General features: G+C 48.6%; 1 protein-coding gene across 1 annotated transcript; it reads left to right on the forward strand.

Moving 5' to 3' along the window:
• Positions 1–111: 111 nt before the first annotated feature.
• On the forward strand, positions 112–8,082 carry TAB1 (TGF-beta activated kinase 1/MAP3K7 binding protein 1; the record flags this gene model as incomplete). Its single annotated transcript, XM_010081704.1, has 10 exons — positions 112–248; positions 441–594; positions 1,223–1,309; positions 1,873–2,011; positions 2,489–2,602; positions 4,922–5,033; positions 5,142–5,286; positions 5,693–5,915; positions 6,217–6,373; positions 7,403–8,082. Coding segments are annotated over 10 exons (1,476 nt in total), but the record flags the coding sequence as incomplete, so codon positions are not given.
• Between the last annotated feature and the right edge of the window lie 4,933 nt (positions 8,083–13,015).

Genomic DNA, 13,015 nt, shown 5'->3' on the forward strand with positions numbered 1-13,015 from the left:
GAGAAGGGTTGAGAAGAGGGTGGAGGTGGACTTGCAACCTGTACTGGACAAGGATCCTCACTTCAGGCTGCTTAGGGTTTACATGGACTCTTTCCTCTTTCTTTGTCCCAGGAACAGCAGCCCAGCTGGACAGATGACTTGCCATCCTGCCATCTCTCTGGGGTGGGCTCAGCTCCAAACCGTTCCTATAGTGCAGATGGCAAGGGGACAGAGGGTCACCCCTTGGAAGATAACTGGTTAAAATTCAGGTAGGTGAGTTGCACCCGGGACAGAGACTTCTGTAGACACAAAGGCAGGTAAAGGTGGTATTTAGTTTGTCATAAATGACTCTGAAGAAGAGGGTGGTGCCTGAGTGTGCAGGAGGTGGCTGGAGGAACTTGTTACGTATGTCTGTGTCTCACAGACATCTGTGACCTCCTTGCTTTTGCCCTCTTTGACAGGAGTGAGAACAACTGCTACCTCTATGGTGTCTTCAATGGCTATGATGGCAACCGAGTCACCAACTTTGTGGGTCAGAGGCTCTCTGCAGAATTGCTGCTGGGCCAGCTACATGCAGATCACAGTGATGCTGATGTGCGTCGAGTTCTGCTGCAGGTAAAGAAGTTTTGTTTGGGAATGGCTCCTGCTTCTCACGCTACCCGGCTCCTCTTTTTCTCACTGAGGAGCAGCATCTGGTTCCTGGAGGCGTTGGAAACATCTGCCAATGGTTGCGATTGCACTCATCCTGAGCAGCTGTAGTGCTTTGTTTCACTCCCACCTCATACCCATCTGTCCCCCTGGCTCTGTCAGCGCACTGCTGAGAGCTCTTCAGGAAGCTGCGGCTCGTCCTCAGTGGACATGTAGGAATAAGTCAGCCTGTGAAGGAGATGACAGTGAGCGAAAGGGGGAAGTTAACATGTGGGCAGATGGATTTGTGAGGGCACTTTTTTGAGTGATATACAAGTTCTTACAATCAACACACAAAATTAGATAGATTTCTTGGCATTGCTTTTAATGTAATTTTAATGGTTTTGTCTCCTGTTTTGAGTCATTGAAGGCTATTTTTACAAGCTGTGAACTGGTTGCACTAAAATAATTGTTTCAATGTGATACAGTGGTTCTTGAATGTCTATATATGATGATCAACCACTATGAGCCAGTTCTAGGAAGATGTGGATGGGTAGCCTCAAAGGTCTGTAGGTATTGGATAAGAGCTTAGTTTCTCTTTATGGCCTTTTTTTAGGCTTTTGATGTGGTAGAAAGAAGTTTCTTGGAGTCCATTGATGATGCCTTGGCAGAGAAGGCCAGCCTGCAGTCCCAGCTACCAGAGGTAATGTAGCCTTAAGAACAGAAATTGCTGGATGTGCCAGTTTCCAGACTGCTGGATGAATCTTGGGCAGATTAGTCAGTCTCTCCAGGGGAGGCTGTAATTGAAAGTTATTTCTCTGTGGTTCTCTTCTGGGAGCGTGCGTGAAGTAAAACAAGCGTCTCAGTCCATTTCCCAGAGTTCCCACTGTTCATACTGGCGCTATGTAGACCCATTATTGGTTGTCTCAGTAAGGAACTGAACATATAATGGAGAAGAGTTCAACCTGTATGTGTGGCTCTTTCAGGACAAAGCCATATGATGCAGATAAGAGGCAAGGCCTCAAATTTGCATGGCACCTGAGCAGATGTGGATTCTGTTCTTCAGATGAACTTGGCTGTCCTCTCCAGAACCTTATCAGAGCTGTGTCATTTGTTAGGCTTGAACAAATAACTCTGTCTTGCATAGCCTTGGCATGAGGCTAAGACATGCTGAGATGAGTCCCCTCTGCCCAGAATTTTGATTCCAGCTGTGGTTTCTGTATTGTGGACTGTGTGTTTAAGCTTCTCCCTCATTTTGGGTCCCAGGGTGTCCCTCACCACCAGCTGCCACCTCAGTACCAGAAGATTGTGGAGAGGTTGAAGGCTGTAGAGCAGGAGATCTCTGGAGGAGCCATGGCGATTGTGGCTGTTGTTCTCAACAACAAGCTCTATATCGCCAATGTGGGTGAGTTGTTTTTTGTCAGCACTTCGGTCTAGGCATTTCTGAGGATGGCTGTGGTTCTAGGAAGTGAAAAGATTTTGAATGTGGGGGAGAGTTTCTTTGGTCTGTGGCCAAGGTGTGATATACTTGTTACTCGTAGGAGCACTTGAAATCAGCCTGTCTCTTTATCCCTGCAGATGTTGGCTGATACAATGTGTATGACCAAAGAACAGAGAGGAAAATGGGTTGAGAGGCAGCAGTGCAGGTTCACTGAGAAGTGGAGAGCTTTCTTACCAGCTCGGGCCTGGATGAAGAGCTGCTTAGCAGGCCTATTATGCTGCTAGCAAGGCTACTTTTCAGAGACTGTGATGAGACAGTACATGAGCGTTTTTCTCTTCTTTTCTGTCTTTATTCCCCTCTCCTGTTCCTTTTCCGTTTGGATATGTTCTCCCTCTTAACGGCAGAGCTATCGGGTGCCTCATCTCGCTGCTCCCACTGCAGGTACCAATCGGGCACTGTTATGCAAGTCCACAGTGGATGGGCTGCAGGTGACTCAGCTCAACGTGGACCATACGACAGAGAATGAGGATGAACTTTTTCGCTTCTCCCAGCTGGGTGAGTGTTGGGTTTCAAGTTCTTATCCAACAACATTGTATGCCTCCATTTATCTGGGGTGCCAGGAATGACTCAAACCACTGTCAACAATAAATGACCGCAAAAAGAAGCTTACTGTGGTTTAAAATAACAAGTTCAGTGCCTTCTTTACCTGCCTATCTGGCTATTGTGAGGCTACAGAGTAAGTTCAGCAGAAAACTGTCCCTTTTTTTCAAGTTTTGAGCGTTTGTTTTGTGTCTGACTGCCAAACTGACATTGGTTTGCCCTCCAGCTGTGTGATTGCTGGAGTCGATAGGAAGGCAGGAGTGGAAGCACGTAGCCAGAGGGTAGAAGCGGGATGGACAGTATATGACTGCTCCTTTGGAAGCAAGCCGCAGTTATGCTGAGTTAAGTTCTGTGTGATGCAGCACCCTCGGGATGGTGCGTTTCAATATGCCTTTGTACAAGCTGATGCAAAAAAAAGCAGCTATGCTTCAGACAGAGCCAGGCCGAGCACTGGCATTTGCTGCTCTCACATCAGTAACTGCTGAACTCTTGACGCTGACATTTTGCTTTGGGCAATTTCTCTTTTCCTTTACAGCGTTTTACATGTTTTCTTTCTTTGTCTAGAACTAGCCCAAACCACTTGTGTGATTGCTAGTACCAAATTCTTCTTATTGAGATACTTACGTTCTGTACCTTTGTTTAGGTAGATCTGACTTCATTAGTTTCACCTGGTAGATATATTCTTATCTGGTGAGGCTGTTGATGGTGTAGTTTTCTGCTGCTGGATCGTGGTTGTTTTCTGTTTCTTGTCCATATCTTTTTACTCCTGTTCCCGCAGTAGGGATATATGCTATGAAACAGAAGATTGAATCCAGGAATCCAGGGATTGGCTGCCTTTCTCTTGCCAAAAATACAGAATTTAGCTGCAGTCCATATCAGAACAGGGGTATGCTATAAATACTGACCTTAACATGGCACAGCAGTGACTCTCCTTTTGGCAGTCCCAGCAAAATGGAGAGCCTGTGGAATAAATCCGGTGCACAGCTTGTTTTGAGGCCCAAAGGAGGTTGTTGTAGGGCCAGGTTGAAGCATAATGATAAGAGATAGTAGGGATAGTGTTTGTCATGATGGTGCCTATGTCACACCTCTCCTGGGGGAAGGGAGGGAAAGGTCTTACACCTTCGTGGCTCTTCACCCAGCACGTTGCAGCTTGTTCAGTGCTCCAGGAGAGTTGCTGTGACTTGGACACAACCTCTCTGGTGGGCTGCGAGCCTCCCTGTGTGTTTGTGTCTGTCAATATTGTGCATCCCCCTGCCAGGAGCTGACAGATGAGCCAGGCCATGTTGATGAGTCAGCTTTGGTCTGCAGCAGATGGACGAGTTGTGTCTTACTGCTGGGGTAGGTGTGGAGCCATCTGTGCAGTGAGGCTTGATTTGACTCAGAGGGAGAGTTTCAGTTGGACCCCTGACTTCACCTTGTACTGAGGACAGTCATCCCTAGATAAAATCTCAAAATAACATTTCTGCTTGTTAGCTCTAGGTGTAAGCAGGAAGGGGGAATTGCCAGAACAGACCAGGTAAGTGGCTCTACTGCTCTGAGTCCTGTCTCAAATAGTAGCTGCTTCCAGATGGTCCCTCTTAGGACCTTCTTCAAGATGAGATTCCTTCCTAGCCCCTGCCAGATTTGAGTTGTACACTGAAGCGGAGATATATCCTCTTACGGTTATTTAAATAAATTCTTGTTTGGTCCTTATTTTAGGAGTAGCTGACGCAGATATGAGCACTTGAGCAGATTCAGTGCCTCCTGTAGATCTCCTTTTCTCCCTCTGCAATCTAGCATATTAGCAATATCATCACATGGAATTTAGGAGCAGGGATCAATAATAGGTAGAAGAAAAAAAGCAGAACTCCTTCACATATGTTTTTCCCCTTCCTGCCTTGTCCTCCCATCACACAGTCCGGAGCTGACAGGTGCAGATGTTCCCCTGCCTTTTCAGTGAATGCCTGTGTGCCCAGGCCAGCTGCTGCTGGTGGCTTTGACCAGGACGTGGGCTTTGTCTCAAGGTCAGCTGTTGCATTCGGTGTGAATGTTGGGCTATGTGCATCTCTCTCCTCGTTCCCAGATTACATCAAAGGAAGAGATGCCCTTTGGAACAGAGCAAATTGCTCTTCCTTTTCTCCCTGTCAGGTTCCTAATGATTCTTTGGCATCTCATTTTGTCTTACAATTCTCTTTAGGTGTGGATATTTCTTTTGTCATTCCTGACTGTAACCAGAGCAAGTCCTTCAAGTTTCCCAAAGTTAGTTAAACTTTTTTTTGTCTTTCAATCTGGCAGGCTTGGATGCAGGGAAAATAAAACAAGTGGGAACTATTCGTGGGCAGGAAAGCACTCGGCGCATCGGAGATTACAAAGTCAAATATGGCTATACTGATATTGAACTGCTCAGGTCAGAAAAACTCAACTTTGTGGTTTCAAGCCTTCCTTTTCTTCCTGACCCTCCATTCTCACCTACTAAGTCTCCCTTAAACACTAAATAACACTTAACTCTTTCCAGTGCTGCTAAATCTAAGCCCATCATAGCAGAGCCTGAAATCCACGGAGGGCACTCGCTGGATGCGGTGACTGGCTTCCTGGTGCTCATGTCTGAAGGGCTCTACAAAGCGCTGGAGGCAGCTCATGGGCCTGGGCAGGCCAACCAGGTGAGCCTCCTCCCAGGGGAAACATTTCCTTGGCTGTTGACACACTTGGGCAGTGTCAGCTGCTCTTATACAGACTTCCCTCCTCATCTGTCCTGTGGAGTGCTGCCCATGTTGAATGCCTGTGCCACCCCATTCCAGTCTGCAATAATATGGGAGCTGCTTTGCCAAGCCAGTTCTTCCAAGTAGCTGCCGGTCCCGTAGGAGTAGCCCGTTAAAGGGAATGGGATGATTCAAGGCACAAGGGCGCATATGAGCAACTGAGACTGGCAGGCACCACAGCTGGATGAGTTGCCATAAAAACTCTGAGGCCAGATGGCTGGAAAAGGTTTCCTCCAAAATGTCCTAAACATCTGTCCTCTTTTTTTTCTTTTTTTTTTTTTTTTTTCCGTCCCCCTTCTCTGCTCAGGAAATTGCAGCCATGATAGCCACAGAGTTTGCCAAGCAGACATCACTGGATGCTGTGGCACAAGCAGTAGTGGACCGGGTTAAGCGGATCCACTGTGACACTTTTGCCAGTGGTGGGGAACGGTCCAAGTTTTGTCCCCGGCATGAAGACATGACGCTGCTTGTGAGGAATTTTGGGTACCCCCTGGGTGAGATGAGCCAGCCCACGCTGACACCAACGCAAGGTATGTTGGGGAGAGAATGAAACAATCCAGGGTGGAAGGTTAAGATCTCTTGATTGATCCAGCACTGATCTAATACTGGGAGAGGAGATACATGGTGGAGAAGGAATTTTCTTATTAAAGGGATTATTTGCTTCTATAGTCTGTGACAATTTGACAGAATACAGCACAGCATCTAAGAAAGGGAGTTCAATATAAGTTCTTGGGTTTTTTGGCCCATCCTTTGAGCTTTCTTTGCTGCTGTGCCCCCTCAGTCACTCATGTCTCAATGGCATTTTATAACTCTTGTTTTCACCCTTCTTAGGAGGCCGTGTCTACCCAGTCTCTGTGCCATATTCCAGCTCCCAAAGCACAAGCAAGACGAGCGTCACGCTGTCTCTTGTCATGCCTTCCCAGGGACAGATGGTCAATGGTGCCCACAGCAGCTCAACTCTGGATGAAGCCACCCCCACCCTCACTAAGTAAATGTCCTGCTCTCTTGCTACCCACAGTCTTCCCCTGAGCCTCATGTGGTGTAAAGTGGTTGAAAAGCAGAGAGACACCTGCCAGTTACCTGTCAATCATTCCCCTCTCTGGAGCGTGGCCCTCCTGACTGCAGTATTGACAGCCAGCAGAACATGTTATCTGGAAAGCAATTCTGTGAAGAGTGGGGATGAGTAAAGCGAGCAGCGCTGAAGCCAGCTCTGGGAACGTGCCTTGGGAGCAGCATGTTCTGCTGTTTGTAGAGGGCACTCTGGCAGCGAGCAGCCCTTCTCGTTGGATCTTGGGTGCCAAGCATGTTTGGTGCTGTGCATGGAGGGAGTGTGGATGCCCTTCGTTTTAATTAGGAAGAGGGGCTTTGCAGGTCACCTCTCAGGCTGCTGGAGAGGCTGTATTGCACAAGTTGGCTTGCTCAGAAGCAGAGGCCAGGATAGAAGAAGGATAAAGGTTTGAACTGGATCCTATTTGGATCTGCTTTGCAGGATCGTACTAGTTAGTGGCTCTTAGGTTCAGCCTTTGGCACAGGGTGGTGTGTATATGTGCTGCAAAGTGAAGAGGCTCTGTGGTTGTTGTGTACTGGTAGCTCCAGAAACAATGAAGCTGACACACTAGAGCTGCTTTGGCTGCAACACAGGTCATGCAAGAATAGCTTTCCTTGCTGCCAGACTCTTCCTGTAAAGCTCATGCTGCATGGGTATGAGGAGGCCAGTAGAGTGCATGCCTCTTTTTTCTTTTTCTTTTTTCTCCTCTGCTCTTCAAACGCTTGGTTGTACTTAAGGCCTTCCAGTTAAAGGTGCATCAGATATCTTCAGCGTTCATAAATTCTAAGCAGTTCTCAACACTTCTAGTGCTCTGATAGAGCAAGAGACTGCAACTTCTTTTATCTGTTTGATAAGGATAGCTTGATCTGTGAAGAGGTCAGCACTTGCTCTGATGCTTTTTCTTGCCCAGAGCAACAGATGGGGAAAAATAAAGGTGATTGTTTTCTCTCTCTCTTTCTCTCTCCATAGCCAAAGCCCAACTGTGACTCTTCAGTCCACTAATACTCACACACAGAGTAGCAGCTCAAGTTCAGACGGGGGTCTCTTCCGTTCCCGACCCACCCACTCGCTCCAGCCAGATGAAGACGGGCGTGTGGAGCCCTATGTGGATTTTGCAGAGTTTTACCGGCTTTGGAACATGGACCATGGTGAGCAGGGAGCACTGACTGTGTCCTAATTTGGATAAGTGCCTCTTCCAGACACCCTGCGCTCGGCTGCGTGAGCAAAGACTGAGGCAAGAATGAGAGCGCTCCACAGAGGGCTGTGTTCTGCTGAGAGTTAACTCCTGTCCAGGATGTGCTGAACTCTGGGCTGGGGAGTGGTGCAGCGCTCTCTGCACATGTGTCCCCAGCCATGCACCAAGTCCTGACCCACCTTGTTCCCTTGGAAGCCCTGTGAATAGGGAAAAGGGTCTTGAATGCAACCCCCGCTGCAGGTTTTTGCAAATAAAGATGCGGAGGGGGCTCCTTCTGGGTAATGCAAGAGTAGTGGCCTGTAGAAAGGCTGTGCGTTGGGTGTAGGTGTACGTGTGTGTGCCTGTGTGCGTGCTGTCATAATGTTTCCACAACTCAATTCATAATGCTGTGACTCCAGTGTTCAACTCCATAGAAGATACCTCTATTTTGCAGAATAAATAACTTATAGCTACACTCATTGGCACCTATGTGGCTTGCTCTTTTCCTTACAATTTCATGGGTGGGTGTGACAGCTCTTCCTGATGAAACACTATTCCTCCAGAATAGGGGGTTGCAGCTTGCAGTAGGCACGCTTCTGTTGTAAAAGTGGCCTGAGCCCTTGCAGGTGACTTAAACATGTAAGATCTTTGTCCCATACTTCCTTACTTGCTGAACTTTGTCGCTGGATCATGACTTGGAGTTAAACTATACATCGGGATTGCTTTTTGTAGGCAAAATACACATTGTTTTCCTTAATGCAGGGTATCTGCAGAGTTGCAGAGGGCGGGTAGAGTGTGTAAAGCAGTTTTCCTGTACAGGCTTCTGGTGGTGCACAGCAGAAGTCGCACGTGTATTGAATAGAAATTACACTGCAGCTGCTTTGAAGATGGAGATGTGTGCTCTCATGTCAGAGCAAAGCAGTGGGCAGTGAGGAGAGGAGGGCTCCTGCTGACCTGCTGGCTGTGCATCAGGTCAGCTCAGGCCTGGGCTAGCTGGCAGAAGCTTTGGGATTGCAGCGATTTGCCTCTTCAGTTCAGGCTTCAGACGGCAGGCGGCAAGCGAGGCTCTTCCCTCCCTGCTCCAGCCTTCCCCTTTAGCCTGCCTCACTAGCTCCCTGGGGAAGGAGCCTTTCCATGGCAAACACGGGGAGTGACTGCTGTACCACAGCGCCTGGTGCCTCGGGGGGGAGATGTGATAAGGCACTGGGCAAAGCTAAGGGAGGGCTAGAGGAGATCACAGGGGAAAGGGCAAGTCAGGCAATCTGCCTCTATTCCTTCACAGATTTATTTTTGCTTCCAGGCTGGTCACCTTAGGAAGGGGAAGGAATCAGGATGAAGTAGCAGAGGATCCTGCAGGCAAGGCTAGAGCGTAGCCAAGCCCTGGTGCATGCAGATTCAAGGCACTTGCGGCATGCCAGCTTAGAAAGGAGCAGAGGAGGATTTACCCCTTTGGGTAAATCAAATAACACCATGTGCCCTGAGGCAAGTTCTGAGTTCACTGAGAAATAGGTGGGCAGGATCAGAGCAGTGAGAAACACCCGTTTCCTCAGAAGGCACAGCAGAGGTCCCTTGCACGTGTGTGGGTGACTCTGTCACTGCCCCCTCCAGGTCCTGCTGGCAAGGCTTTGCCCTGTGGGGTTTCGTGTGAATCGTGTGGGGCTGTTGGGCTGCCTGCAGCAGCTCTTGTTTCCCTGCCCTCCTGTAGTTCCCAGGAAGGCTGAGTGTGCCAAACGTGCTGGCACAGGCGCCTACCATCGAGACCCTTTCAACCCTGCCAGGGAAGTGGTGTTCTGTGATGGGGAGGGAAAAGCAGCAGAACTGCGTGAGGTTTGTTGCCTTGTCCCCGAGGCCGACAGAGGCAGGGGATGGTAGTCCCTCACCCATGTCCTCTGCCCTGTGAGAAGCAGGCAGTTCAGGTATCTGAGTCCAGCCTGGCCTTGCTGCCCAGGACTGCTCCAGAATGTCGTTTGACCTGGGGATCCTATCCTTTCCCCCAGGCTGTTGTGTGGTTGTTTAATAGGATGGTGCAAACCTGATACAGACTAAAATGGAGTTGAAGAGGTTTTATCCTATTCTGCGTTCCCTAATCTGGCATAGATTTTGATAGCTGTATAAACAAGTCTTTCTAGCTTATTCCTCCATCCCATTTATCTATGGTATTTGCTAAGTTATACCAAGAACAGTTCCAATGGGAAATATTCCAGCATGTGGATACTCCAGATAAAAGTTTAACAATTGCCAAATGCACTTATATAAAACAGATCACGCAAAACAAACTTGTCCTTTGGCATAATTACTAGTTTATCGAGTATGAAAAAATAAAGTGGGTAGCAGCAGCTGGATTGCACTAAGCTATGTCTGTACAGCCACTGGAAAAAAAACACAAGGAAAATCAGTTTTCTGCACGTGCTATGTGTGCAATGGCTTAGGAGTCCAGGTCGAAGAAACAGGCTGAATGTTGTAGATGGAGGAAGGAGGCTTGTAAGCAAATGTTGGTATTTAATATTGTCCTTAGGGAGCGATGGGAAGATGCAGGCTGTAACAACAGTGGAAAAACCTCTTCCAGTGGATGGAAGAGGACAGAACCAGAGCGATCTGGAGAAACAAGAGCAGGGGCCTTTCTGCAGTGTAGTGAAATTCAAAACCACCAGAAGTGTAAAGTCCTAGGCAGAAAGAGAGAAAAACAGTGCAGCTACACACCATGAGACTGCTGCAGAGGAGCTGGCACATTAAGATCTGGATATGCAGAATAAGTCTGCTGTAAAGGCAGCTAATCTTATTTTCCAAGAACTCTCCCCCTGTGAGACAAAGGTAGAAATGAGAAGCCCTGTCCCTGGAATGGTAGTGGGGATGCTCCAGGTGTCCCCAAGCTGCAGGTGCTGGCTGAGGGTCATTAGAGGTGCTGTGGCTGGTGAGACAGGCTGGGAGAAGGTCCCTGTCCCAGTGCTCATGGGCAGGCAGCGAGATGAGCAGGCAGATGAGCTGACGTGGTGTGCTGAAGATTTGGCAGGGACAAAGATGATGCAAAGACTTTAGGTGCTCTTGGGGAGGACTGAAGCCATATGCACCTCACTGCATGCCAGGGGCGTGGAGGAAACCCAGCAAAGACTGGACAGGGCTTTGTGGACTCCCTGCTGCCTTTGAGGACCTCCAGAAAGAGCTGACTGAACGAGGAGGCTGTGTCGGGGCTGGTTTCAGTATGGAGCTGGAGCTTGCATTGCTCTGGAGTCAAAGTGGTGCCTCTGTCCAGAGCCATCCCCAGAAGCCTCTTGGCTTGCACACTTGCTCCTCTCCAAACCCCTGTTATCAGCTCACCTGGTGGAGGTGCCTGGGTAGGAGACAGGAGATACTCCATCATCCCTCCCGCCCCCAATTTTCCGTTCCTCCTTGCTTCTCTTCCCCTGAAAAACCTTTCTGGCAGCCTGATGGGGAGCACCCAGTGCCGGTGGAGAGGACTTCGGCAGGTGTTGGTGAGATGCCCTTGGAAGCAGCTGTCTGTACCTTTGCCCCCCATACACCTCACAGTCCCAGGACAAGCAGAGGGGCCTCTGAAGCCCTGGGAAAGGGGGGTTTCCAAAAAATGCTTGGCAGGATCGTGTCCACCCCAGTCTGTGTGGAAATAAGCCATCAGAGGCAGACCTGGAAACTCCCGGGCTGCCTTGAGGTATGGGGGTCTTCAGCCATGGAGGGCCCTTCGATGCCACCTAAAACTGAGGTCCTCACTATCTCTGCCACTGAAGGATCACCAGGGACTTTTTTACTTTAAGCTCTCCATTAGCTGAGCAGTCCACCTGTGTATAACAAAATCTTTAAATAGCGGGAGGATGGCCAGGCAGTGTCATGGCCGGTAGTTAGTGCTCAGCTCTGGCAAATGGTCTGTGGGCAAGTCATCCAGGACTTGGCTTTTCTTCAGCAGCCGAGGCATCGTCTGAAGCTAATCTGGGTGCTTTGGTCCCATTCACCTCTTACTCTGCACTTGGTAGCTCTTGGCACACCTGCACTTTCCAATAGGGAAGAAGCACGCAGTGAACAAGTGCCACTCGGTGCCACCAACAGTCCCTGGACCATGCAAGGGAAATGCAGCATCCTTGACCAGAGTCTTTGCTCCCTCAGCTGCCATGCTCTGAAGAGGAAGGAATGTGTTCCTCTCCTCTTTTTTTTCCTACCACATAAAGGTTTTGAGAGTGTTAGGAGATAGCAGAAGGGTTTGTGGCACCACTGAAAGAATGTTGCAATTGGCCTGCTGTCATCACGCAGCAGAGATAGCTGCAGCTGAAGGGCAGCATAGCTGAAGCTGCCTAAAGTATATAAATACTTTTTAAATTTGGTAGTTAATAGATAGATCTTTATATATAATAGGCTGATTTTTCCTTCCCTAGAAATTCTGAGGAAGGGCTTTAGAGTAATCCTGTATAGTTCATCACTCAAGTGACTCGCCTTTCTCTGGGTCAGAGCGTCGCTGGCATCCTGAAGCGTCAGTGCCGTTAATGTGAGTTGTAAATAAACCAGCAGGGATGGGTTAGGTATTTTAAATCCTACAGCTCTTTCTGTAAGCATAGGAATGCTGTTCGAAGTATTCTGGCCAGAATTCAGCATGAGTACTTATATTCTGCCAACTCCAATCCCCTCCTGGAGTTTCAAATGGATAGGATATTTATCTTCACTTCCCGTCTTAACTATTGTGTGTTGTCGCTGTAGGTTGCTAAACAACTGCTGTCTCATCGGTGGCTGTATGTTGCTGGCAAATAAAGTGAACCCCATGTGCATATGAACCATAAAGCTATTTGGAGTCCTTGCATAAGAACCCCAAGATACATGTAAGCTGTTAATATTTATTATGTGGAGCTGAGAACATCACTGAAGATGGAGGGATTAGAGTAACTGAGTTCAGGCTGTTGAACAGCCAGACAGAATGGAAGAGAAAACAGATGCCCTGGAGGAATAAGAGCAAAAAGCATGAGGAATTTTCTGCATGCAGGATTAGACTCCAGTGGAGCATGGAAAGTAAAAGCCTGGGAATGCTCCAGAGAGCCAGGGCAGATAGGACGGATGCAGTGTTACAGCTTCTTGCTCCGAGGTGAATCTTACCCTCTCTGCTTCCCCCAAACAAGCAGCAGCTTAACTATGGGCTCGCCGGGCTGCCAGCAGCAGGAGCCAGGTAAGAAGTGACCCGGCCACAGCAGGAGGCATGTCAGACAAGGTGTTTCCAAGGCGCTGGAGAGAGGGCTTTGACTTCTGGTCCATGCAATGCTTGCACCTGGCCCTCTCTCTGTTAGGTGTTTTGAGAGTCTCCTAACCTGTTCTCTCTTTTTGCCTCATCTCTCAATAGCAGCGTGACCTAGAAACTCTGCATTTCTTCTGTGGGTCTTTCCTGAGCTGGGCAAAGAGCTTTTCTCTGCCTTACAAAA

Source organism: Pterocles gutturalis, unplaced genomic scaffold (assembly GCF_000699245.1).
Source record: "Pterocles gutturalis isolate BGI_N339 unplaced genomic scaffold, ASM69924v1 scaffold45584, whole genome shotgun sequence".
Classification (NCBI taxonomy): Eukaryota; Metazoa; Chordata; class Aves; order Pterocliformes; family Pteroclidae; genus Pterocles; species Pterocles gutturalis.